Source organism: Sapajus apella, unplaced genomic scaffold (genome assembly GCF_009761245.1).
Source record: "Sapajus apella isolate SASKATOON/1434 unplaced genomic scaffold, GSC_monkey_1.0 scaffold85, whole genome shotgun sequence".
Classification (NCBI taxonomy): domain Eukaryota; kingdom Metazoa; phylum Chordata; class Mammalia; order Primates; family Cebidae; genus Sapajus; species Sapajus apella.
Genome location: NW_022437025.1, coordinates 7,197,661 through 7,222,505, shown reverse-complemented (window position 1 = coordinate 7,222,505; position 24,845 = coordinate 7,197,661). Strand labels below are relative to the sequence as shown.

The following is a 24,845-nucleotide window of genomic DNA, read 5'->3' as shown; positions in this document are numbered from 1 at the left end:
CAACAACCCCACTAGTAAGAAAAGGAAAGTTAGTCCCTGTGTTAATCTGCAAAATGGGGAAAACCCTTTGCACTTGGTCCCTTCCCCGCAAACCTCATTGTCAGGAAGTAGCAAACTTCAAAACTCTAGGAGTCCCAAAGTTAGGGCTAGCACATGTCGGTTCTGTCCAGTCTTTGAATTAAACACTGTGGTCCAAACTTAATAGGAGAGGCAGTTCACAGTGAAGACCACCTTCTGTGTGCTGGCCATGGGGGAGCCACCTGCAGCTGTGTTCTCATTCCACTCTCCCTGAGATTCCATCCATTGGTATTTTCATGCCGGTTTCACAGTCAGCTAAACTGATGAAAATACGATTCTGACCTGAATGGTGTCTCTAAACCTCAGATGTCTAGAGGATTTACTGCCCAATGAGATGGAGAGGAGGGCAGAGCTCAGGCAATTGAGCAAGGCAGAGCCAGGTTTTCTGGGAAAATGCCTTTCAAATGACCTGGGAGAATCAGTTCAGTGACCTGACGCAGCGAGAGAAATTCCAGCCAGAGATGAAGGTCACCTAAAAGGCTGCGTAGATTGCGGAATCTTAATAGTGCCACAAAACTCACAATCAAGACATTGCATGGGAATTAGAGCCCTATGTCAATTTCACTCAGGTCTCAATTCAAGGAAATTATAGCCTGATTTAAAAAGCATGACTTGCCAGGTGCAGTGCCTCACACCCGTAATCCCAGCACTTTGGGAGCCTGAGGTGGGAGGATTACTTGACGTCAGGAGTTAAAAACCAGCCAGGCCAACATGGTGAAACCCCGTCTCTACTAAAAATACAAAAATTAGCCGAATGTGGTGGTGCACACCTGTAGTTCCAGCTACTCAGAAGGCTGAGACAGGAGAATTGCTTGAACCTGGAAAACAGAGGTTGCAGTGAGCCAAGATCATGCCATTGCACCCCAGCCTGAGCAACAGAGCAAGACTGTATCTCAAAAACAAAAGTGTGACTGATCCTGACAAATCTCAACCAATAAAAGATGTGGGGGAAAAAAAAACATGGAAAAATACTATCATTTGTAAGTGAATTGAAAAGATGTTATATGCCATGTACTATGCTTGGCATTTTATATATATTCACATTTGATCTCCAATTATTCCTCACAATCTTTTCTCTTTTTTTGAGGTGGAATTGTATTCTTGTTGTTCAGGCTGGAGTGCAGTGGCACAATCTTGGTTCACTGCAACCTCCATCTCCCATGTTCAAGCAATTCTCCTGCCTCAGTGTTTCAAGTAACTGGCATTACTTGAATGTGAGGTCAGAAAAACTTTCTCCTTTTGCCTTTCCTGAGCTCCCTGTTTTATCTACTTTCTTGGGTTTGTTGGTTGAGCTGGAAGATTCTGGAGCTCTAAACACTCACATCTTCCACTGTGTGGAAAGGACGGGTTTACAATAAAAGAAAATGAATGCAATCTCAGGGAATGGCTCTGATTGGCCCAGCTTGGACCAGGTGCCATTCCCTGGGCCAATCAAATCTGGCCATTGGAGGAGGACTATGATTGGTGCTGCCTGGACCAGGTGACCTCCCTTAGACCAATGGCTATGACCTGGGAGGGAAGGTCTATGAAAAGGTGGCAGCTCCTGTTTTTAAACCCAATATTAGAAAGACAAAATAATAGCAGTCCACTCCACTCAGAAAATAAAGATGCTAGTGTAGAGTTCATGGTGTCCAGGAGATGAAAGAACAGAGAGTGACAGATGCTGTGGGCTGGGCAAGATAATAAAAAGAAGGCAGGCAGGCAATCTCCTCACCTGGCCCCTCTGCTCCTAGCTCTGGGCAGGTGGAACACAATAACTGTAGATGGATGGGCGTGTCAGGGAGGAGAACTTGCAGGGAGTGCCAGCCGCCCCGGCATGGAGGTAGCAAGCCCACAGCGGATGGCTAACTCAGTAAAATACAAAGTACAGTGAGGTGTTCTGAAATAAGCACACAGGGGCAACTATAACTTCTCTTATGGGTCCTTAAAGTTGATTTCTACTGTTTAATCTAGCTGTTATCACACACCCTGGCTTCTTGTGAAAAAAACCTTAGACTATCTGCCTGAGAACCCTGTGTTGTGAGTTGAATTGTGTCGCCTTAAATGGCTAAAAACCTTCAAATGGCTCATTTTTTGTCTAGATCCGTGGTTTAGAGGTCCTGATGGGAGCTCTGGCTTAGAATGACTCAGAGTCCATTATTCACCACCCACCAGCATTTGGACCCTCAGGTCTCCTCCCTGAGCCCATAACCAGGCACAAACTCCCAGTTTTAGTGACTTATAAAAACCATGCTGTATGTCCTTGGCAGGTCAGCTGGGAGTGCAGCTCACACATCTTCTTGCTGCTTCTGACTCCATTCCATATGGCAGTGATCGTGACCCAGGGAAGAGGCTCACCATTGGGAATTGAGAACTCACGTTCTCTGGCCAGGACTAGTCACATGACCTTAACACTTAACACCAAGGGAGTCCCAGAGTTGCAATCCTGCCATGTCCTGGGAGCAGAGGCCAGAGTGTGTGGTGAGGACCTCTAGTGAGTGCCCATTCTGTCAGACCCCCCGTGCAGTTCTTTCCAGTGCCCCCACCCACACCAAGGAGGACCCAGTAAACCTCACCCTTAAGTCAGCTGAGGCAGAAAAGCTCAGCCTCACCTCTCAGTCTAGGGAGAAATCAGCTGATACGAGTGCCCAGGTTGGGGCAGTGGAAAGAATGCTTAGCTTGGATGAGGAGAGGAGCAGAGTTCTGCATCTGAATTCTCCACTCCCCTCTGAAAAGCCATGTGACCTATCACCAGTTGCTTATCCATTCTCACCTTAAAAATGGGCCTGGTTCACTCTTCTCTCAAAGGATGGATAAGGTATTAAATGAGAAGGTGTGGAATGAAGAGATACTCAACAAATATGAATCCCCAATGACTCAGAAACCCAAAACTGCTGTCCTTCAGTTCTGCCAGAACCATCTCATTTGCAAAGGGGAGGAGAGCGGGAGAGGAGAAGCCAGTAAGAGAATCCCTCGCATTTTAAATTTTCTGCATTTAGCACCCAGGGTTTGGCTGACTCCATCCAGACTTCCTCAAATGTATTTTGTTTCAGGCAACAGCAGATAAGACTGGCAGAACTTTAATGCTTCTGGCCAAAGGCTGTTACTGAACTTGTGAGATCAGAATTGCATACCAAGTGGTCTCCCAATAACTGTTGAGGTTTAAAATCGGAACCACCAGTTATACTGAGTGTTTACTTAAGAAAGAGAAATCTCATGGGAGACTGGAAAGATGTTGTATGAATCCCAGGAAAAAACATTCAAAGGATGATTTACTTATGGAGAATCATTTACATGGGGTGGGTATAGGGGCCCACAGAGGCCATGCGGTAACCTGGGGATCCATAGAAGCCAAGATGTTACTACCTGGAGGCTGGAGGAGATGAGAGATGGAGAGCCTCAATCAGCGCTGCCTTGATTGGAGCAGTGACCTCCAATATCCCCAGCAGCTCCAGGCAGCAGTGCAGGGAAGAAGCTAGGGAACCAGTGCCCACACTTGGCACCCCTTGTTCTCTATGGTCTCCACTAGGGCTTCCCATTGGCCATGCCCAGCTGGAAGCCCACAGGCATGGACACCTTGGCTATGGTTCCCGACAGGAGGTGGAGGTGGTGCAAAGTGGACCCGGGGGAGGCAGGAGACAGTTAGTCTAGGGGAATTCTAAGAGTTGGAGGAATATCCCATGAGAAAGAAACTGGAATCATTCAAATACTTACTAATTCCAGAAAGCAGACTGTTATATGTAATTTTTCATGCTGCAAAAGAATTGGACCTCAAATATAAATTTCCTTCTATAGAAGGGTGTGTCTCACAGATGGAGCAATGGTGAATGCACACCTGGACAAGGGAGGGGAAGGGGTACTTATTCTTGATGGAGGTAGCCCCTACTGCTGTGTTGTTCCCTATTGGCTAGGGTTAGACCGCACAATCTAGTCTAATTCCAGTTGGCTGTTTTAAGGGGAGCAGGGCTACGAGCTGGAGTGGCAGGGTGGGTAGTTTGGCAGGAAGGATGGTCATGGGACAGGTCAGGGCAGGTAGTCAGGGGTAACCTCGGTCAAAATAGGTGACCGGGGCAGGTGACCAGGATGAGTCAGGATGGAGCAGGGGACTGAGGGAACAGATGTGAACTACTGGTTAGAACTGGTGGAAAAGGTTGTTTACTGAAACTATAAGGAGGTTAAACTTTAAAATGGAGGACAAAGAACTGAGCATGCTGACATACTGATTCTTTCCAGAGAAACTTGGAGTTCAGTATATCTAACAAGACCTAAGGCCAGTGGAAGTGGAGTGGAGATAGAGCTCTCAGGCTGCAGGTTTCTCCATTTCAATTCTATGTGAAGGAAACGTTTCTCAGGACTTGCACTATTCCCAGATGGAATGGGCTACCTTGGGAGGTGGGAGCAGGGCTTCAGTAAGACCGGCTGGATCTCTGCCAGGGCTTCTAGAGAAGGGATTCTTGCAGTGTATCCGCAATGGCACTGAATGGCTTTTCGCTTTTTTCTCCTTCAATATCCACCTTCCATTTCCAACTCAGTTACCATTACAGCTAGTGCTCGACGTACGACCACGGTTAGGACCGCGGACCAGTCGTAACACGATTTGGTCGTAAGTTGAGTAGGCTATATGTACAGTTGAAATGGTGCACGCGGAGATGGTAGTGCTGCCGGAAGCTGGTCCGCACTGTCGTACGCCCAGCTGGGCAACGTTTGCGCTGCCAGACGTGGAGCAGTCGTGGCTAGCGATTGTGGTCGTAAGGTCGAATGGTCAGGTTTTGCATCGGTCGTAAGTCGATCAATACCTGTATTCAGTTTGGTATATGTCCTTCCACAACTCTCCAGTAATTTCAACTCTGTTTGAGGTTTTGAGGGTCTTGTTTTGGGGTTTTTACTTTTTAATGACAGAGAAGCAGTATATGTAAATGACTGAAAGCACATACTCTGGATCCAGACTGCCTGGGTACAGATCCTGATTTTTAGCTTTCTTGCCTTAGACCTCAAACTAGTGCCTCAGCCTCTAATTGTAAAATGGGATATTAACATGTACTTCATAGGATTGTTGTAAGAACAAATGACACACATGTTAAGCATTTAACAACCTCGGTGACAGTCAGCATACCCAATGTTTTCTAGTAATATTAATTATGTACAAAATTATCGACCAATATAGTGCCATTCTCTTAAGTATTGTGTCAAACATTATCTTCTTTTCATTTTTTAAATCAACACACACACACACACACACACACTATTGACAAAAAGAGTCAAACTCTGTAAAATATTTGAAGAGATTTATTCTGAGCCAAATATGAGTGACCATGGCCCATGACACAGCCCTCAGGATGTCCTGAGAACATGTGTCCAAAGTGGTTGGGGTGCAGCTTGGTTTTATGTATTTTAGGGAGACATGAGACATCGATCAAATATATTTAAGAAATACATTGGTTTGGTTCAGAAAGGCAGGGCAAATCGAAGAGGGGTTGTGGGGGAAATTTCAGGCTATAGGTAAATTTAAACATTTTCTAGTTGACGGTTGAGTTTATCTGAAGACCTGGGATCAATGTAAAGGAACGTTTAGGTTAAGATAAAGGATTGTGGAGACCAATTTCTATCGTGCAGAGGAAAGTCTCCAATAGCAGACTTCAGAGGGAGAGCAGGTTGTAAAATGTTTCTGAAAGGGTGCCTGGCTGTTAGTTGATTATCTCCTGGATCTAGAAAGAAAGAAAGGAAAACAAAGAGGAAGGGAATTCTCTATAGAGTATGGATTTTTTCCACAAGAGACTTTGCAGGACAATTTCAAGGTATGGCAAGGAAATATATTTGGGGGTTAAATATTTTTTCCTTGTCTCTTAATGTTATGCCAGGGTCAAACTGAAAAGTAAGTCACGATATATGGATCTGCTGAGAATTTATGGTTTGTAGTGCATGACTCCCTAGACCCCTTAGGTAGGAATTTGGACAAGATAAAAAAGCAGAGCTTTGTCCTCAACACACACCCACACAAAATAATAAACCATCTATCCCAACTCTTTCAGCCACAAGAGCAAAAGCTTCATATATGTTGACTTGCCAATATTCACACAGGCTCTCAGATCATCAGTTCTACAAATGGAAATCAAATTTTTGTTGTACTAGGATGCCTTGTAGGACACTTAATTACAACTAGTCTCCTTCCCCCTCACAAGGTTGAGCTTGACAACCTGTATACACACCCCCTGCTAATAAGAAGTAAAAACCACGCTGGACCATTTATTCTGTTACTCACTTTTCCATCCACTCAGCACACATTGATGGTGCACTTCCCCTGGGTGCTAGGGGCTGTGAAGCCACAGGTGGGACAGTAGAAAGACACTGTGGTCCTTGCCCAGTAGAGGAGAGACGCATTCCAGACCAGAGAAGAGGTTACCATTGCCAGTTTCATGCCCTGATCTTCCCTGACTTTCTGACCTATGGTGGAGACCCCCGTGACTCCTGGGGCTGGATTCCATCCCCTTCACCTGTTTGTCTGCCAACCCACTTCAGGTCCTGACCCTCAGACACTCTTGTGTGTACTCCCTCCTAATACTTTCCACTCCTTCAGGCCTTCTGCCCTGACACCCCAGGATAAGGCCTACAGAACCAGCTGGGATAGAGGCGGCATCATGAGACATTCATTACAGTGATTCATTAGAGGAAATTAGCTCTTCTCATCTTCATTTTCTTCATCTGAAAAATGGGAATATGTCCACACTGCAATTATCACAAAAATAGCTGCCCTTCATAAAGTACACCCTACAGTGCAGGCCGATGGCACATATTCATTCTTGTTACCCTTTAAGGGTTACCTTTAAGGAGCTGTCATTGTCCCCATGTTAGAGATAAGGCAACAAGGTGAAAAGAAGTCAAGTGAGCTCCCGCAGGCCTCTCAGATAGTAAATGGCAAAACTGGGATTCTGATCTAATTCTGCCAGATTCCAAAGCCTGCATTCTTCCCACTACATCTCACTGCAACTGCAGAATTCTACGGAGCCAGGAAAGGTATAGGGAAAGAACAAGATAGATGACAGAAATAGGTATGGAAGCCTTTATAAATGTTTTTGCTTTCTAAACCACACTGCACAAAACAAGCTTGTCTCTCTCATCTAGGAGGCCAGGCCTCATCCGTGGGTAGTGTTAGAAACAACTGCTTGTCCCCCAGTGCTGAAAAGAAAAACTAACAGTCAGACAAATAATTTTCTCAGTAATGCAGTTTACTTCTATAGAAAGGTGTGTCTCACAGATGAAGAAATGGCAAGAGCACACCTGAACAGGGGAGGGAAGGGGTTCTTATCCCTAACTCAGGTAGCCCCTACTGTTTCATCGTTCCCCTATTGGCTAGGGTTGGATAGCACAGTCAAAGCTAATTTCAGTTGGCATTTTAAAGGGAGCAGGGTCATGACCCAGAATGGCAGGATGAGCAATTTGGCAGGGAGAATGGTTATGGAATAGGTAACTACAGGTGACTCAGGTCAGAGCAGGTGACCAGGATGAGTCAGGACTGAGCAGGTGACCAGGAGTGACTCAGGTCAAAGCAGGTGACCAGGGGAACAGATGTGAACTACTGATTAGAACTGGTGGGAAAGTTGTTTACTGAAACTAGAGGCAAGGGGGCAAAGAGAACCAGAAAGTTAAACCTTAAAATGGAGAACAAAGAATAAGAAATCTGAACATACTGACATACTAATTCTTTGAAGAGAAGCTTGAAGCTCACTACCATTAACAGTAGTCTGCTGTGGATTGATGTTGGTGTTAACTGACTCCATCCTAGATGTGTGTAAAAGCTTGATTTGAAGTTAGTTTATTTGCTGGCCATTTTATTCTACTCCCACATAGTACCTTGCCTTTGAAAAATGCCTCCAGCCTGATTTATCGCAAATTCCACTGTGTGTCCCACTGTCATTGATTGAAGTTCTCTGTCACAGAGGACTTTCTTCTGGCATCTCATGATTGAATCAGGAAGGTGAGGGTACACACATTCATCACTCAGGATCCTGGTCACAAAGCTGGCAATTAATTTGATAAGTTGGCTGAGAAGTTAAATGTGCTTGCCATTGAGGAGATAACTAGCCAATTTGCATCAGTAGAATTGAGCTACCCCTAGTAATATATGCAGGATACTTTTCATTTCCTCCTGAGCTATAGATAACTAGACTGTAGGCTAGTTTTATAACTCAGCTCTCAGGGCCCACTATAAAGGCTTCATAACTTTGTCTTGGTTCATGGATTCCTATTTGAGCAATGTAAGCATTTCTAATTCCTTTGGAGCATAGAAAAGTCATTCCATGCCATCTTCTTTCCAGGTCCAGATTGAATGACCCAGGATTCAGTGGGAAGAACAGGGGTTTTGGAGGCAAACTGCCCTGGGTTTGAATTCAGCCTCCCAAAGTCACATGACTAGGAAGTGGAAGACCCAGGGTTATAACCAGGCAGACTGGCCCTTAACACTGTGCCATGCTACTTCTTTCTGCAGAGACTTTGTCACCATGAATGCACACTGTTTGCTGTCCGCCCTGCTCCCAAACCCTTCAGCAGGGAGTCTGGCACACAGATTATGCTGGTGGAAAGGAAGAGTGGAAAGATGGGGGAGGGAGGGTGGCATCAATGAATGGGTAGATAGGGAATGGATAAAAGTGATGGATGGATGGTGAATGGGTGAATGAGTAGGTGGATGGGGGTTGTGGACAGATGGATGTATTGATGGGGGGGTAGATGATGAATGGATGAGGTGTATAGATGAATGGATGGTGAATATACAGATGGATAGGTATATGGGAATTGGACGGGTGGGTGGGTGAATGTGTAGATGGGTGAGTGTTGCTAGTTGGGTGGGAGTGGACAGAAGGGATAGATGGATAGGCATGTGAGAATGGATAGATGGACAGATGGGGTAGATGAATGGGCAGATTGATAAATAAATGGATGAATGAGTGAGTGGATGGGTGGGTGGTTGGATCTAAAGATGGGGTGGATGAATGGATGGATGGATAAGTAGATAGATGCATGAATAGGTGGGTAACAAATAGATGAGTGGGCAAATGTATTTATAGATGAGTCGATGGTGGATGAATGGTGGTCAGGCGGACAGTTGGGAGTACAGATATAATGAGAAAAACACAGGCTTTGAAGCCGCTCAGAATTAGATTAGAATCTAAGCTTTGTAAGCCTGCAGGTAGATGGGTAGGCTTACATCTAGAAGCGTCTTGAAAGGTATGTCCTTCTTGATTCTGCCTCCTGGCTCAGAAACTGAACCTGGTGGTAAATTGCAAGGGACATCACCCACACCTCATTTAGTTACTGTTCTAGGCCTCTAGTACTCAGGGTGATAGTGTGCCATGTGTCAGAGTCAAAGAAAATATAAAAACAAATATCTAGGCCGGTGCGGTGGCTCACGCCTGTAATCCCAGCACTTTGGGAGGCCGAGGCGGGTGGATCATGAGGTCAAGAGATCGAGACCATCCTGGTCAACATGGTGAAACCCCGTCTCTACTAAAAATACAAAAAATTAGCCTGGCATGGTGGCGCATGCCTGTAATCCCAGCTACTCAGGAGGCTGAGGCAGGAGAATTGCCTGAACCCAGGAGGCGGAGGTTGCGGTGAGCCGAGATCGCGCCATTGCACTCCAGCCTGGGTAACAAGAGCGAAAACTCCGTCTCAAAAAAAAAAAATACAAATATCTAAAATTAAAATGTTTTAAGGTACCTGTGTTAGTCTGTTTTGCATTCTATAAAGGAATACCTGAGATTGGTTAATTTATAAAGAAAAGAGGTTGCTTTGGCTCATGGTTCTGCAGTCCATACAAGAAGGATTGCACCAGCATTTGCTTCTGGTGAGGCCTCAGGAAGCTTCCAATCATGGCAGAAGGCAAAGGGTGAGCTGAGTTCTGACATGGCAAGAAAGAGAACAAGAGAGAGAAGAGGAGCTCCCAGGCTCCTTTAAACAACCAGCTGTCACGTGAACTAATAGAGTGAGGACTCAGTCATAACTGCAAGGACAGCACCAAGCCATTGGTAGAAAGATCTGTCCCCATGACCCAAATACCTCTCACTAGACCCACCTCCAACATTGGAGGTCACATTTTAACATGAGGTTTGGAAGGGACACACATCCAAACCATAACAGTAGACATCACCCAAATAACATACATTGTACCAATTAAGGAATTTCTCAGCATCCATTCTAAAGCCCTGACTTCACCACTATGCAATCTATTCATGTAACAAAATTACACTTGAACCCCATAAATTTATACAAATCAAATTAAAAAATTAAAATGTTTTATTTGGGAGTGAAGAATTGCAATTCAGGGCATATGTACAGACTGGATGGTCTTTAGTATGTCCAAAGAACAAAGAGAAGGTTAAAGTTTTTATAAGAAGGAGAAATGTTACATATTGCTCTTTGAGACTTTTTCTTCTCTTTCTTTTTCTTTTTTTTTTTTTTTTCACTAGTAAGATATTGAGGAGTTGGCAAGTCCTGATTGGTAAGTAATGGCAGTGGGCAAAAATAATCTTAGAATTGCAGCAAGTCATTTACTCTATTTCAGTTGGGTATGACAAGAAAGACCCAGTTCATATGATCCGTTTTCACATGTTCCCTTTTTGGTCAGGATCCTTCTCTGAAAGTGTCATTTATCAACCATTCTGTAGTTAGGCTTCATTATCCCTCAGCACCAGGATGGATCTGTCCCAGCTGTCTCTGTCCCATGTTGGGGGGAAGATATGTGAGTCTATGTCAGGAACCCAGACCACAGTTAGGTAACAAAAAAGCCATAAGGAAAAATCTTCTCAGAGTGGGTTTGTTTGTGGTCTACTATTAATTTCCGTCTTATTAGTCCATGGGCACAAGCAATCATCTTGAAACGTTGAGCTAACATTAGCCTGTTATGAGAATTGGCATTACAAAGATTAGAGAGGCAGTAAGAGAGAAGTTTAAAAATTATACCATTATAATATAATAAATAATAAGAATACAATACAATTAGTTTGTACAATAGTTTTGAACTCACAGCCCAAGTCTAAGGGCAACAAACTAAAATCTAAAGATCGTGGGGGGGAACTGAGCAAGACCTGTTGGCGCCATTGAGTTGCATTTTACGACTGGGTTAAATTAAAGAAGAAAATGTCAACTTGACAAAAGAAATCACCAATACGATTTAACAAAAAGCTGTGTTAGGGTTATTGTCAAAGTGGCCTAGAGCAATTGCTGATTGTGAAATGTGAATTGCAGCATTATCCTGCCAAACGAAAAAGACAGCATGAGAGGGGGAAGAATCTTATTCTGATGCAGAGTCTTATTCTGACACCTTAGGAGAAGCTGTTTACAGTGTGGAAAACACCCCTTTCTCATTTTGGTTTGCAGTTTAAATGTCACTGGTTATGGCATCAGGAAGCTTGCTGAACCTTCTGTGTGGCCCATACATGAGGCATGAAACCTGCTCCTTAAAATGTATCTAGTTTCTTTTGAAAAGTTGTCTGTTCATATCTTTAGCCCACTTTTTAAGGGGTTTATTTGTTTTTTCTGGTAAATCTGTTTTAGTTCTTTGTAGATTCTGGATAGTAGCCTTTTGTCAGATGGGTAGATTGCAAAAATTTTTTCCCATTCTGTTGGTTGCCAGTTCACTCTAATGACTGTTTCTTTCACTATGCAGAAACTCATAAGTTTAACTAGATCCAATTTGTCTATTTTGGCTTTTGTTGCCATTGTTTTTGGTGTTTTAGTAATGAAGTCCTTGCCTATGCCTATGTCCTGAATGGTTTTGCCTAGGTTTTCTTCTAGGGTTTTTATGGTGTTAGGTCTTCTGTTTAAATCTTTAATCCATCTGGAGTTAATTTTCGTGTAAGGTGTAAGGAAGAGGTCCAGTTTCTGCTTTCTGCACCTAGCTAGCCAGTTTTCCCAACACCATTTATTAAACAGGGAATCCTTTCCCCATTGCTTGTTTTTTTGTCAGTTTTGTCAAAGGTCAGATGGTTGTAGATGTGTGGCATTACTTCCAAGGCCTCTGTTCTGTACCTTTGGTCTATATCTCTGTTTTGGTACCAGTACTATGCTGTTTTGATTGCTGTAGGTTTGTAGTATAGTTTGAAGTCAGATAGCATGATGCCTCCAGCCTTGTTCTTTTTGCTTAGGATTGTCTTGGCTATGCAGGCTCTCTTCTGGTTTCATATGAAGTTTAAAGTGGTTTTTTCCAGTACCGTGAAGAAGGTCAATTGTAGCTTGATGGGGATAGCATTGAATCTATAAATTACTTTGGGCAGTATGGCCATTTTCATGATATTTATTCTTCCTAACCATGAGCATGGAATGTTTTTCCATCTGTTTGTGTCCTATTGCCTTGAGCCATGGTTTGCAGTTCTCTTTGAAGAGGTCCTTCATGTCCTTTGCTAGTTGTATTCCTAGGTATTTTATTCTCTTTATAGCAATTGTGAATGGGAGTTCACTCATGGTTTAGCTTTCTGTCTGTTGTTGGTGTGTAGGAATGCTTGTGATTTTTGTGCATTGATTTTGTATCCTGAGACTTTGTTGAAGTTGCTTATCATCTTAAGGAGATTTTGGGCTGAGACAATGGGATCTTCTAAATATACAATCATTTCATCTGCAAACAGAGACAACTTGACTTCCTCTTTTCCTAATTGAATACCCTTTATTTCTTTTTCTTGCCTGACTGCTCTGGCTAGAACTTCCAATACTGTATTGAATAGGAGTAGTGAGAGAGGGCATCCTTGTCTAGTGCCAGTTTTCAAAGGAAATGCTTCCAGTTTTTGTTCAATATTTTTCCAATATCGTAGTCAGTATGATATTGTCTGTGGGTTTGTCATAGCTTTTATTAATTTGAGATACATTCCATTGATACTTAGTTTATTGAGAGTTTGGGATATTTATGAGGTCAACAAACATGAAAAAAAGCTCATCATCACTGGTCATTAGAGAAATGCAAATCAAAACCACATTGAGGTACCATCTCATGCCAGTTAAAATGGTGATCATTAAAAAGTCTGGAGACAACAGATGCTGGAGAGGATGTGGAGAAATAAGAACACTTTTACACTGTTGATGGAAGTATAATTAGTTCAAACATTGTGGAAGACAGTGTGGTGATTCCTCAAGGATCTAGAAATAGAAATTCCATTTGACCCAGCAATCCCATTACTGGGTATATACCCAAAGGATTATAAGTCATTCTATTATAAAGACACATGCACATGTATGTTCATTGCAGCACTGCTTACAATAGCAAAGACCTGGAACCTACCAACATGCTCACCGATGATAGACTGGACAAAGAAAATGTAGCACATATACACCATGGAATACTATGCAGCCATAAAAAAGGATGAGTTCATGCCCTTTGTAGGGACATGGATGAATCTAGAAAGCATCATTCTCAGCAAACTGACACAAGAACAGACAACCAAACACTGCATGGTCCCACTCATGGGTGGGTGTTGAATAATGAGAACACGTGAGCACAGGGAGGGGAACGTCACACAGTGGGGTCTGTTGGGAGGTGGGGGGGCTAGGTGAGGGACAGCTGGGGTAGGGGAGTTGGGGAAGGATAACATTGGGAGAAATGTCTGCTGTAGGTGACAGGGGGATGGAGACAGCAAGCCACCATGGCATGTGTGTACCTATGCAACAATTCTGCAAGATCTGCATATGTACCCCAGAACTCAAAGTACAATAAATATATATTTACACACATACACATATATATGTGTGTATATATGTATACATATATGTGTGTGTATATATATGTATACATATATGTGTGTATATATGTATACATATATGTGTGTGTATATATATGTATACATATATGTGTGTGTATATATATGTATGTGTATATGTGTATATATATATATAGTTTCAGTGTATCAGGCTTTAGGAACAATGCAAGTCTCACTTTAGTAATTTTGTTGAAAAGAGAAAGAAAGTTGAATGGAGGAACCCAGAAGAATGTAGGACCTAAGCTAGGCTGTAGGTAGATAACAAGAACTCAGAAAAAGTGTACAGTTACAACCCATAACAGGCGTATTATAGTTTTTCTTTGGAGATAACTTTTTCTCTATAGTGGTCATATAGGAGTCTCATATTTGAGGTCTCTTGAGGCTAGCAAGCCACACCAAGGCAGACTTTAGACTTTAGATTTTACTTAGAGTCTTGGATTAGGCAGGGTTCTCCAGGACAGAACTAAAAGGATAGATGTAAATATGAAGGGGAGTTTATTAGGAAAATTGACTCACACGATCACAAGACCAAGTCTTGCAATAGGCCGTCTGCAAGCTGAGGAGCCAGGAAGCCAGTCCCAGTCCCCAAACCTCAAAACTAGGGAGTCCAATAATGCAGCCTTCGGTCCGTGACTAAAGGCCCTAAAGCCCCTGGCAAACCTGAAAGTGTAAGTCCAAGAATCTAAAAGCTGAAGAACTTGGAGTGTGATGTTCAAGGGCTGGAAACATCCAGCATGGGAGAAAGATGGAAGCAGACAACTCAGCCAGTCTAGTCTTTGCACGTTCTTCCACCTGCTTTTATTGTGTCCACCCAGATTGAGGGTGGGTCTGCGTCTCCCAGCTCACTGACTCAAATGTTAATCTCACTTGGTGACACCCTCACAGACACAGCCAGGAACAATATATTACATCCTTCAATCCAATCAAGATGACACTCAATATTAACCATCACATGTATTAAGGTTCCTGGGCCTGCCAGGAAGTAACAGTTGTTATTTACTCTTGTAAGAGGGGGATGCTTAAAATCAAGCACTTTATGCATATTTTTAATATGACAGCTCAGTGAAAATCTTGGTAACAAACCCAATGTTTGAAATTGTATTCAACTAAAGAGAGAGGGTAGAATTTTATTGGATTTATGCAAATAATATTACCATAAGAATACTCACACATGTTTCTATTATATGTAGAATTTTAAGTTAATAACCGGAATTATGCCTGATAACCTATCGGATTTCTATGAATTTACATAATTGTTGAAACATTCATATTAGCAACATGTCTATAAATGCAAGTAAAATAAGATCATGTATCATTTGGCAGTGTTTCTTATATGAGTTATCAAAAACACCTAAGCATTTACTCTCTCTGCAAAATGACAGATCTATCCTTTGGTACTTCCCAGGGGCCCAAATGGAAAACCCCAAAGTCAATTCTAAGTCAAAAAAAACCTTAATTTAGGATGCGATTATGGGGAAGTTTGTCAAAGACCTTAAAAGGCTCAAAACACTTGATCAAAACAATCCCATGTCATTATAAAATAGTAACCATTCACTTAACTAAAGCGATAATCAAAAGACTCCAAAAGCAATACAGAAAACTACATGGATTTAAAAATCTTAACCTTTTCAAAGCTCAGTTTTCTTGTACAATAAAAACCTAATAAAGGCAACACAGAAGATTATCTTGTTAAAGCATAAAATCTTTTTTCATGGGATGACTACCAAATTGATAAAGAAAAGCCTTCTGCAGTGTGATTGTTTCTCCTTATAGGGAAGCTCATTTAGATAACCTGGAAGTATAGGACACAGAAATAATGTATCCAAGGATGTGAGTGTACACTGTAGTATAAAGAAATGTAAACAAGAAAACTAGTACCTTAAGCAGAGGAATACATGGCTCTGAGTAACAACGTTTGAGGTTTCCTCGTTATGAGAAAAAAAAATCAGACATATCAAGAAAAACCAAGATACTGAAGAAAAGCATTGCCTTTTGTAGACCTTCAGATAAACGTTCCAGCATCAGGCCATAACAGCAGTGAACCTGAGTAAAACATATGGGAGCTGACAAAAACACTGAAGGAGAAAATTATCATCCCAGGCCTTCTGAAAGGGAGAAAAAAACTGAAGTCAAAGATGTATGACTTCCAAAGTACATACAGTGAGGTACAGCAAAAGTTGAACCTCTGAGAAATTTCAAAAGTAGGACATTACCTCAAGGATGAAATTACTATTTTAAATGAAGGGAACAGCACTTTTAAGCTGAAACTAGGGAAATTAAACAGATCTCATGAATAAGATTACTATAAATAAACAGATCTTAGGCCAGGTGTGGTGGCTCATGCCTGTAATACCAAGATTTGGGATGCCAAAGCAGGTGGATCGCTTGAGCTCAGGAGATCGAGACCAGCCTGGGCAACGTGGCAGGGAGGCTGAGGTAGGAGGATCACTTGAGCCAAGGACGTTGAGGCTGCAGTGAGCCAAGATCGCGCCACTGTGCTCCAGCCTGGGTGACAGAGGAAGACCCTGTCTCAGAAAAAATAAGAAAAAAGACCTTAGGATTAAAAATCAATGTAAGTTTCCGTGATGTAATGGTGAGCACTCCGGACTCAGGATCCAGAATTAAAAATCAAAGTATCTCGTAATTTTATTAAGAGCAGATCAATACTTCCAGAAAATCTTTTTTATTTAAATACAAAGGACGATTTTTTGGTTTTTTGCAAATGTATTTTGAATATTAAAGCTCAATTGTTAGAAAGGTTATCATAAATAATTCCTTTTTAATTGTAGCCAACTGGATCACACATATTACTTTCATAAACTTCCCTATTATAAGCCTTTCTGTGACTCACACAGACCATGCATGACATGCCTTGAATATTCTGCTTTGTCTTCTGCCTCCTCCTCCTTAAATAACTCATTCATTTTCTTTTAGGACAAACCTTTAACACACGCAATTCTTTCTCATTCAAAATTAGTCTCTTTTCTTTGCAACCTTCCTTACCAAAAATATACCTTCGTGTCTGTAACTGTAACTTGCTGGAGTGTGATGTCGCAATCTCGACTCACTGCAAACCTTTGCTTCCCGGGTTCAAGTGATTCTCCTGCCTCAGCCTCCTGAGTAGCTGGGATTACAGGTGTGCGCCACCATGCCCAACTAGCTTCTGTATTTTTAGTACAGATGGGGTTTCACCTTGTTGGCCAGGCTGGTCTTGAACTCCTGACCTTGGATGATTTGCCTACCTTAGCCTCCCTAAGTGCTGGGATTACAGGTATGAGCCACCATGCCTGGCCTATTAGGCAGTCATGTGAAGGCTGTGAACCAAATTTGGGGTAAGGCAGGTTCAGTAAGTTGCCAATATACCGAATTTGACAAAGAATAATGTGACTAAATTATGTCAGGAGGCCCAAAAGATACCTTGTTTTATTATAGCAGAGCCTGTTCCATATTTTCCTGGCCTCAAGTCTTTGTCCTTGAAGATCAAAATGTTGCCATTCCTTTTTAGTATGAAGAGAATGTCTTTTACATGGAAATTTTTTCTTTGCTTAAAAAAAACAGCATGAAGATTAAAATGATTTTCTTTCATTTCTGCTGGTTTGCAAGTGTTCTTCATAGATAGTATGTCAGACTAGCTAAGGAGTTTTGGAGAAGTTTTGGACAAAGAGAGTTAGGCTTAGAGAATGATAAAGAAAAATTGTGAGAAGGATGGGGAGAACTCTGGAGAGTAGAGAGTTTCAACTAGTTTTAAGACAGTATTTTGTAATGAGGCAATCTTTGAGTTCTGAACAGTTCTCTTTTTTTTAGCCTCAAGATATCAATGAGATGTTGTATCTTATTTGAAATGCATGACTTTATAGCCATGGTATTTTAATTCAGTTTTAAGAACACAGACGCTTTAAATAATCCCTACAGTGTTTGAACCTGTTACCAGCTGGAGTCCCAGAAAATATGTTGGCATGGCTTTGAACTTTGAGAGCCCATTTTTGTGAATGTTCTGGTCTAATGTCAGATATACAAAAGCCAATTAAACACAAGTGCTGAATGCCAAAAGTCTAAATACATGCAAGCACAGACAGAAAATAAAGTATATATTTACTGAGAAGGATGATAAGCCACCTTCTTCAACTAAGGGTTGGAAGAGATATTCCATCACCAAGGCCTCAACCCAAAGGGAAACAAAATTCCTTCACCCACATACCCCACAGGAGGGTCTACAAGGAGGAGAAGAGCCCTCCTTCACCTCACAGACCACACAGCCAAGGGCTTCCAGAATAGTCTTCCTAAATAGGAGCTCTCCCAACAAGAGCAGTCAGGAAGGGGAAAGATCCCTCTCTAACTAAATCCCCAGTAAAACAGAAGTCAACTAAAAGAATGAGTTCGGTCCAAGAGTCTCACCAAGAAGAAGAGGGGTGAGCCAAGGAAGCCAGATAGGGGCTCAGTGGGCCCCAGCGTGGATACCTCACTCCATAGTTTCCAGGGCTGGTGATTGTCCTCCAAGTGAGTCAGCTTTGGGTCTCACTTCTGATGCCAAGTATGTCAAAGTCAAACAAAATACAGAGATGACTGTCTACAATTAAAATATTTTATTTGAGAGAAAAGAATTGCAATTTGGGGCATATGGTAAGACCAAGTAGTCTTCAGTATGTGTGAAGAACAAAGAGAAAGCCAGAGGTTTTATATGGAGAAATGTTGCCGGGCAAGGTGGCTCACGCCTGTAATCCCAACACTTCGGGGGGCCAAGGCAGGTGGATCACCTGAGGTCGGGAGTTGTAGACCAGCCTGGCCAACATAGTGAAACCCATCTCTACTAAAAATCCAAAAACTTAACTGGGTGTGGTGGCAGGCATCTGCAATCTCAGCTACTCAGGAGGCTGAGGCAGGAGAATTGCTTGAACCCAGAAGGCAGAGGTTGCAGTGAGCCGAGGTCATGCCATTGCACTCCAGCCTGGGCAACAAGAGCAAAACTCTCTCTGTCACAAAAATAGAAAGCACTAGTCTGGTTCTGAGGAGCTGGCACATTCTGACTGGAAGCAGCAGCAGTGAGCAAAACTAATCTTAGAGCTTCAGCAGATCATGTCAGTAGCCATGAGATGAAACTTGTTTCAGATTACACTAAGAGTTTCAGCTGCCAGGCTTGCAGAGAATTGCATTTTTGGAGCAATGTTTTGTGCCCTGAGTGCTTTTTCCCACTGCCTTTCTACTCTGTTTTAATTGGCTTTGACAAGAACGACACATTCGTATGATCAACTTTCACACATCTATGGGCCTCCGCTAGAGGATGGGAAAATAAAAACAGCTAATTCTACTCCTTAAACTAGCTCTGGCCAAAAGGATAAGCCACAGTGGTGAGACCGTCACTCCAGAGGACTCTAGCCATCACTGCAGTATTTTTTTCTATTTTCTGTGCCTTACCCCACTGATGTCCTTTCATTTAAGACCTTCCTCTCCCAGCTACACACATTCAACATCCCACTGTGGGAGTTCATCCAACCCTGAAAGCCAAGCTCAGTGCCACCTCTTGCAGGAAGCCTCTCTTGATCAACCCAGGACCTCAGTCTCCATCTCTCTGAGCCTTTATTTTATGTTGTAATTAGAGAGGTACAGCAGTCTAGAGGTAGCCATTCTGGTTCTCAACCTATCCATATTTGAGTATATTGTGCTATTTTAAATTCAAAACACCAGTATTTTGGCATTTAACAGAAAATCTTAATGGGATTCATTTTTGTGTTACATTATACTCAGAGAAGTTTATGGCAGTACAATTGTGAACCTAACCATGATGCCTTACTTTAAAAGTATATTTATTTCCCTTTCACGCCCATAGTTTTCTGAGTCATTTGAGTGTTCCCTAATTTTGATGTGATTTACTTTCCAGGTGTGCCTGAGAAAGTCACTTGGAATGGAAAGGGAAGGGAGGAGGGGAGGAAGATTCCCAGGCAGTTCCCAGCCATTCCCGAGAAGCCTAACCACGTCCTTCCTCACAACAAAAACTCCTCCTTTGTTCTCTAGATCCCAGCTCTGTCCTCTGGTTCCTGCCCACTCCACTAGGATGACGTATTTTAACCATAACCACCTTGCCCAGCTGCCCTACGCAAACACTAGGCATTCCCCCTGTGCACACTCACACTCACACACACAACTGTGACCTGTCTGAGCGCTAAGTTGTAGACACCTTGGGATAACCCTCAGGACCCTGCATGTAACAAGCATACACAGAGGCCTGGGGTGACACAGCTCCTTCATTTAAATCCAGACAGTAGGTGATGACAGCCTGCTCTGCACTCTGTTGGAAAGAAACATACTCGTTTTAAAATCCAGGCTAAAACCTCTTTCAGAACAAGGTAGAACTAATAGTAATTATTATTCCAAGCCCTATGCTAGATATTTTACATTTCTTCTCTGTGATCCCCTTAGCCTCCTGCAAAGTTAACGGTATAATCCCTAGTTCTCCATAAGGAAACTGAGGCTAAGAAGAAGATAAAGCAACTTGACTAACATAACCCGCATAGAAGGTGTTGAGAGCCAGGATATGAGCTGAGTTCTTCACTGCCCTAAAACTTCTCACCGCCTCCTTAAACATCTCCATTCCATTCTGGCTGCCACCATCCACACACAGTGACAGCTGTGACATAGTGAATGGACTCAAACTTAACGATCAGAAACAGAGAGATATTGACATCTTCCAACATGTGAAAGGTGACCAAGTGGACAAATGCTAGGAAATGTGATGTTCAGAATCATACTCCCTCAACATAGTTTGTAACAGGATATTTTCTAAGTCTGTGTTTAAGAGTTCGGATATTTATTTGTGGGATTATTTGATTCGTGCCTGTCTCTCTTTCGACGGTGAGCTCCTTGAGGACAAAGAATATGACTGTTTGGCTTGCCAGAGCATCTCCTGCTCCTAGGCATGGTGGCTGATACACTAGTGGGCATTTAATACACGTATACTGAATGAATGACAGCTGGGACTCACCACCTTTACTGACTGTGAGCTTGGGCAATATAAATACAGGATATATGTATTTCAAGTAAACATCAAAGCAGCCACAAGATAGGAATTATTATTTTCATTCTATAGACAGAGAAACCGAGGTTCTATGCATTAAGTAACTCACCCAAGTGTGCGTGAGCTGTGCTTTGATCCCAGGCCCATCTGGCTCCAGTGCACAGCACCCTGGATGCCTTAATGGTCAATCTTCCCAGGCAGGGGAAGGTCTGAGCTGAACCCTCTACAGTTGCCCCGCCTGCTCAGTGTGTCTCCCTGGACATGCCTCCACAACCCCATGCAACATCACTAACTCAGATCTGTGCTTGTTTGCAGGCTCAGGAGGCAGCAGGGACAGGGCAGCCAGCTCTTGGACACCGACGGCCAAGCTGGAGGCCAGGCCCAAAGCAAGCTCCAGGATGGATGCAACAATAATCTCCTCACCCACACCTGCACCCGCGGCTGCAGCAGCTAAGCCCACACCTGTTGCTGCCCAACGGGACTGCACGCGTCTCTGCCCTGTCCACCCAGAGCCCCTCTTGTGCCCTGATGGTCCCTATCTCAACCCTGAAAACATCAGATGCAGAAAGAGCCCTGGACTTGGAGCTGGGAAGCCTGGGTTCTGGTCTCATCTCCCAGACTGATTCACTGTGTGACCTCAGACACGTCACGCCCTCTCTGTGCCTCAGTTTTCTGCATCTGCCAATGGGGTTACACACTTCTGCCCCGCGTCAAATTACAAGAGTATGAGGAGAGCCCAATTAGGTGGGAAACATGAAAAATCTTTGATATTTATAAAATCATTTTTACGTATAAATATAACCTTAATATTTGAAGTGAACCCTCCTTCCCCAAAGCAATTAAACAGTCATGACTTTGCAATTTGGCACATCCTAGCTTGTTAGAGGGCACTTTTGAAATCCACAGCCCTGACAGCAAAATACATGTCTGATATGTTTGCCCCTTCTAAGGAAATCATGCTCCCAAACCCTGGAGCAAAACCTGAAGTGTCTTCATGTGCATTCTCTGGCAGGCCACAGTCTTTCTGACCTTGTAAGATGGTGCAGCATGCGGACCGGCCTTGTCCCCGAGGTCTCAGCGCTGCAGCTACACTCATTCACAGAAGACTGTCCCTACCTTTTAGCCTCAGCAGTCCTCACCACCACCGTATCCCCAGTGCTGGGAAGGCACACAGGTGTCCATTGAGATGAGAGTCGGGTCACTCATTTCATTCAGATGAGAGTCAGGTCACAGAGCACTGGTTTCTCCTAGAGTGTAATCAGCACCCTATCCAACCTACCCAAAAGCCCAGACCTGCAGCAGAACTCTCCAGCTCTATCAGCTTGCGGGGTTTTCTCTCCTGAGAAGGGTGTAAAATCAGCTTGTCAGCATCGTCTTACAGAGAGTACCTAACTGATGCTGGTGGGGTGGCTCCCTATTTGTACATTAGGAAGCATGGATGCTTAGCAAGCTTATTTCAGGAGGAAAGGAGGTTCACACAAAGAGCAAACTGCTTTCTGATCTGGACAGGGAGAAGCTTGCATTTGAATTGGAAGAAGTTGGGGATGAGCAGGGAAAGCTTAGACTTTGGAGTCAGGTTTGTGTTCAGAAGCCAGCCCTGCTGGCTGCTAACTGGGAGACTTCTGGCAAAGCGTGCGTCGCTCTGAATGGCAGTTTCCTCATTTTTAAGCAGGGAGGGCTAAATAAGATCCTGTGTGCAACCCCAAGCATTGGATGACTCATCAAATGGCCTTTTGTGTCAGCGTAATCTTCATCATTATTTAGCTACTTTCTTCCTTCACTCACTTGTCAGGTCAGTTTTCTGTGCAAACAAGCCTCCTCTTTAGGATTCTTCCAAATGTTCTTCCTCTGATGTTTGTTGTATCCTGCTGAAATTCTACTGTGTTTTTATTTTGTCATTCATCTTCCATTTCTTCACTTTTTACTTGATTATGCAATCCTTGGGGCCATCCACGTCATCTCTTAGATTTCTTAAAAGACATTTTAATGTATGGTGAGATTTTATATTTTTACTTTTTTAAAAAAAGAAGTGGTCATTGTTTTCTTCCTTTGAACTTAGGCTATTTCCGGATGTGTGGTCCATGTAAGTTGACTTGTTTTCCACGCCTTTTTTACTCCGTTTCCTCATCAGCACCATCCTGCTCCCCACCTCCCCCAGGAAATAACGGGCCTGCCCCTCTCCTCACTGTGATGCTGGAGGCTCTTAAAATTTTTTTTTTTAATTGGGCTGAGTTCATGAATTAGGGACAGGCGCTGTAAATAGCCCTAGGAACACTGGATTTCCTGGTTCTGTTCAAGTTGGTGTTTCTTGTTTGGAATAAACTATTTCTTGGACATTCCTTCTCACAACTTTGTTCTTAATTCAGGGTTGGGTGGAATGGGCCATGTTCCTCTTAGGGTGAAGAGACTCAAGTTTAATTAGAAACACAGACACGGGCATTGTTGGTGGTGTGGACACCAAGCCAATGATGAAATCGCCTTGCCCACACATGAAATCAAACTTAGCTTGACAGTTCAAGGCTCTACTTAGCTTCATCACAATCTACATGATTATTGTTATTATTTTGCATTTACTAAGGTGCCATCTATTCACTAAGGAAAAAGTATAGAAAATTCTTCACCCAGAGAAAAACAACACTCTTTAAAATTTCCTCTCAAACGTTTATACAGCATACACACAGGTGCAAATGAACCAGTAGTTTCCTTTTCATACAGAATTCCCTGCCTTCATTCTTCCTGTCCTCTCTGTTGGGGGTGCCTCTCAGCTCTAAGCTGCATGTGCTAAAATTCCCATTTCTCAAAGGCCAATTCCACTTCTCCCATGATGTCTCCTGGGGCTCATGGCACCACCGACCCAGGCCAGACGCCACCCCTCCATGAACTCTCACACACTTCCTGTGACTCACGGTTCTGCTTGCTGCTAAGTGCACCTTCGCGTTACTGTCCCCCGTGCTTCACCCTCCTTGCCTTCAGGCCCCTCAAAGAGGCCAGGTCAGATTCAAGTGCATCTCTTCATCCCACCCTCCTGTCCTGACAGTGTCTGGCTCATAAGGAGCAATCAACAAACTCTTTGCTTAGGTACGGCTTGCTTTCGGCACCCTCCTGTCTTCCACCTGGCTCCACTGTCACTTCCCAGAGCTTTTTCCTCTCCAGGTCCCAGTGTTTTCTCAGGGGCTACCCTCTAGTGGCTTGCCCAGTCCCCACTCACTCCCTTCAGAGCCGTCTGCTCATGATCTCCAAGTCCCAAATGAGTTTTGTCCTTCCCTCATCTGAACCCCCACTCCCCATAAAGCACTGGCTAGAAAGCAATATGACTAAAGAAATCCATTCCCATGCAAGAATTTGTGTTAGGATTTACCCTATGATTGGAAATTCATGAGCACCAGCGCCAGCTGTAGACCAGTGGTGCACCGGGACATGCTGACAGTGCCAAGCTGGGGTCCACGCTGTGAGTAGCAAGGATCTAGAACTTCTGCTCGTGGGCAGATCAGCCATGCCTGTTGGTTTCTGTATAGCCTATGGTTGTTCTCTTGCTGCAACTGCAGTGCTGAGCAGCTGCAACTGCAGTGCTGAGCAGCTGCAACAGAGACCCTGTTGCCCACAATGCTGAAAATATTTACCACCTGGCCTCTTAGAGAAACAGTTGCAGAGCCCTGATCTAGAAGACACATCCGGGACACTAAGTGGGCACATGACAAATGCACATTTGCTTCCCTCACTTGCAAAAGCCAGCGGGTCTCAGAGCTTGGCATTCCAGCCCTGTAAGTTCCCAGGGGGAAAAATTTGCAATGGAATGTATGGTCCATGTGCCCTCACCCGTTCACTCTTGAGCTTTTTCCAAACTGGAGTTTTAACCAATAACACTTCCCAGGACAGTATTATTGAAAGTCTCTGTATTAGTCTGTTCTCACATTGCTATAAGGAACTATCTAAGACTGGGTAATTTATAAAGAAAAAAGATTTAGTTGACTCACAGTTCCATTGGCTGTACAGGAAGCCTCGCTGCGGAGGCTTCAGAAAACTTACAATCATGGCAGAATGCA

At 43.3% G+C, this 24,845-nt stretch overlaps 1 protein-coding gene across 1 annotated transcript in view; it reads left to right on the top strand.

The window, feature by feature from the left end:
• The window catches only part of STK32B (serine/threonine kinase 32B), a 439,121-nt gene extending 415,976 nt beyond the window's left edge, over positions 1–23,145 (top strand). Inside the window, exon 12 of the mRNA XM_032254176.1 lies at positions 21,118–23,145. Within this exon, the coding sequence (XP_032110067.1) occupies positions 21,118–21,256 (139 nt within the window). The 3' untranslated portion in view covers positions 21,257–23,145. The remainder of the gene's footprint in view (positions 1–21,117) is intronic.
• The last annotated feature ends 1,700 nt before the right edge of the window (positions 23,146–24,845 follow it).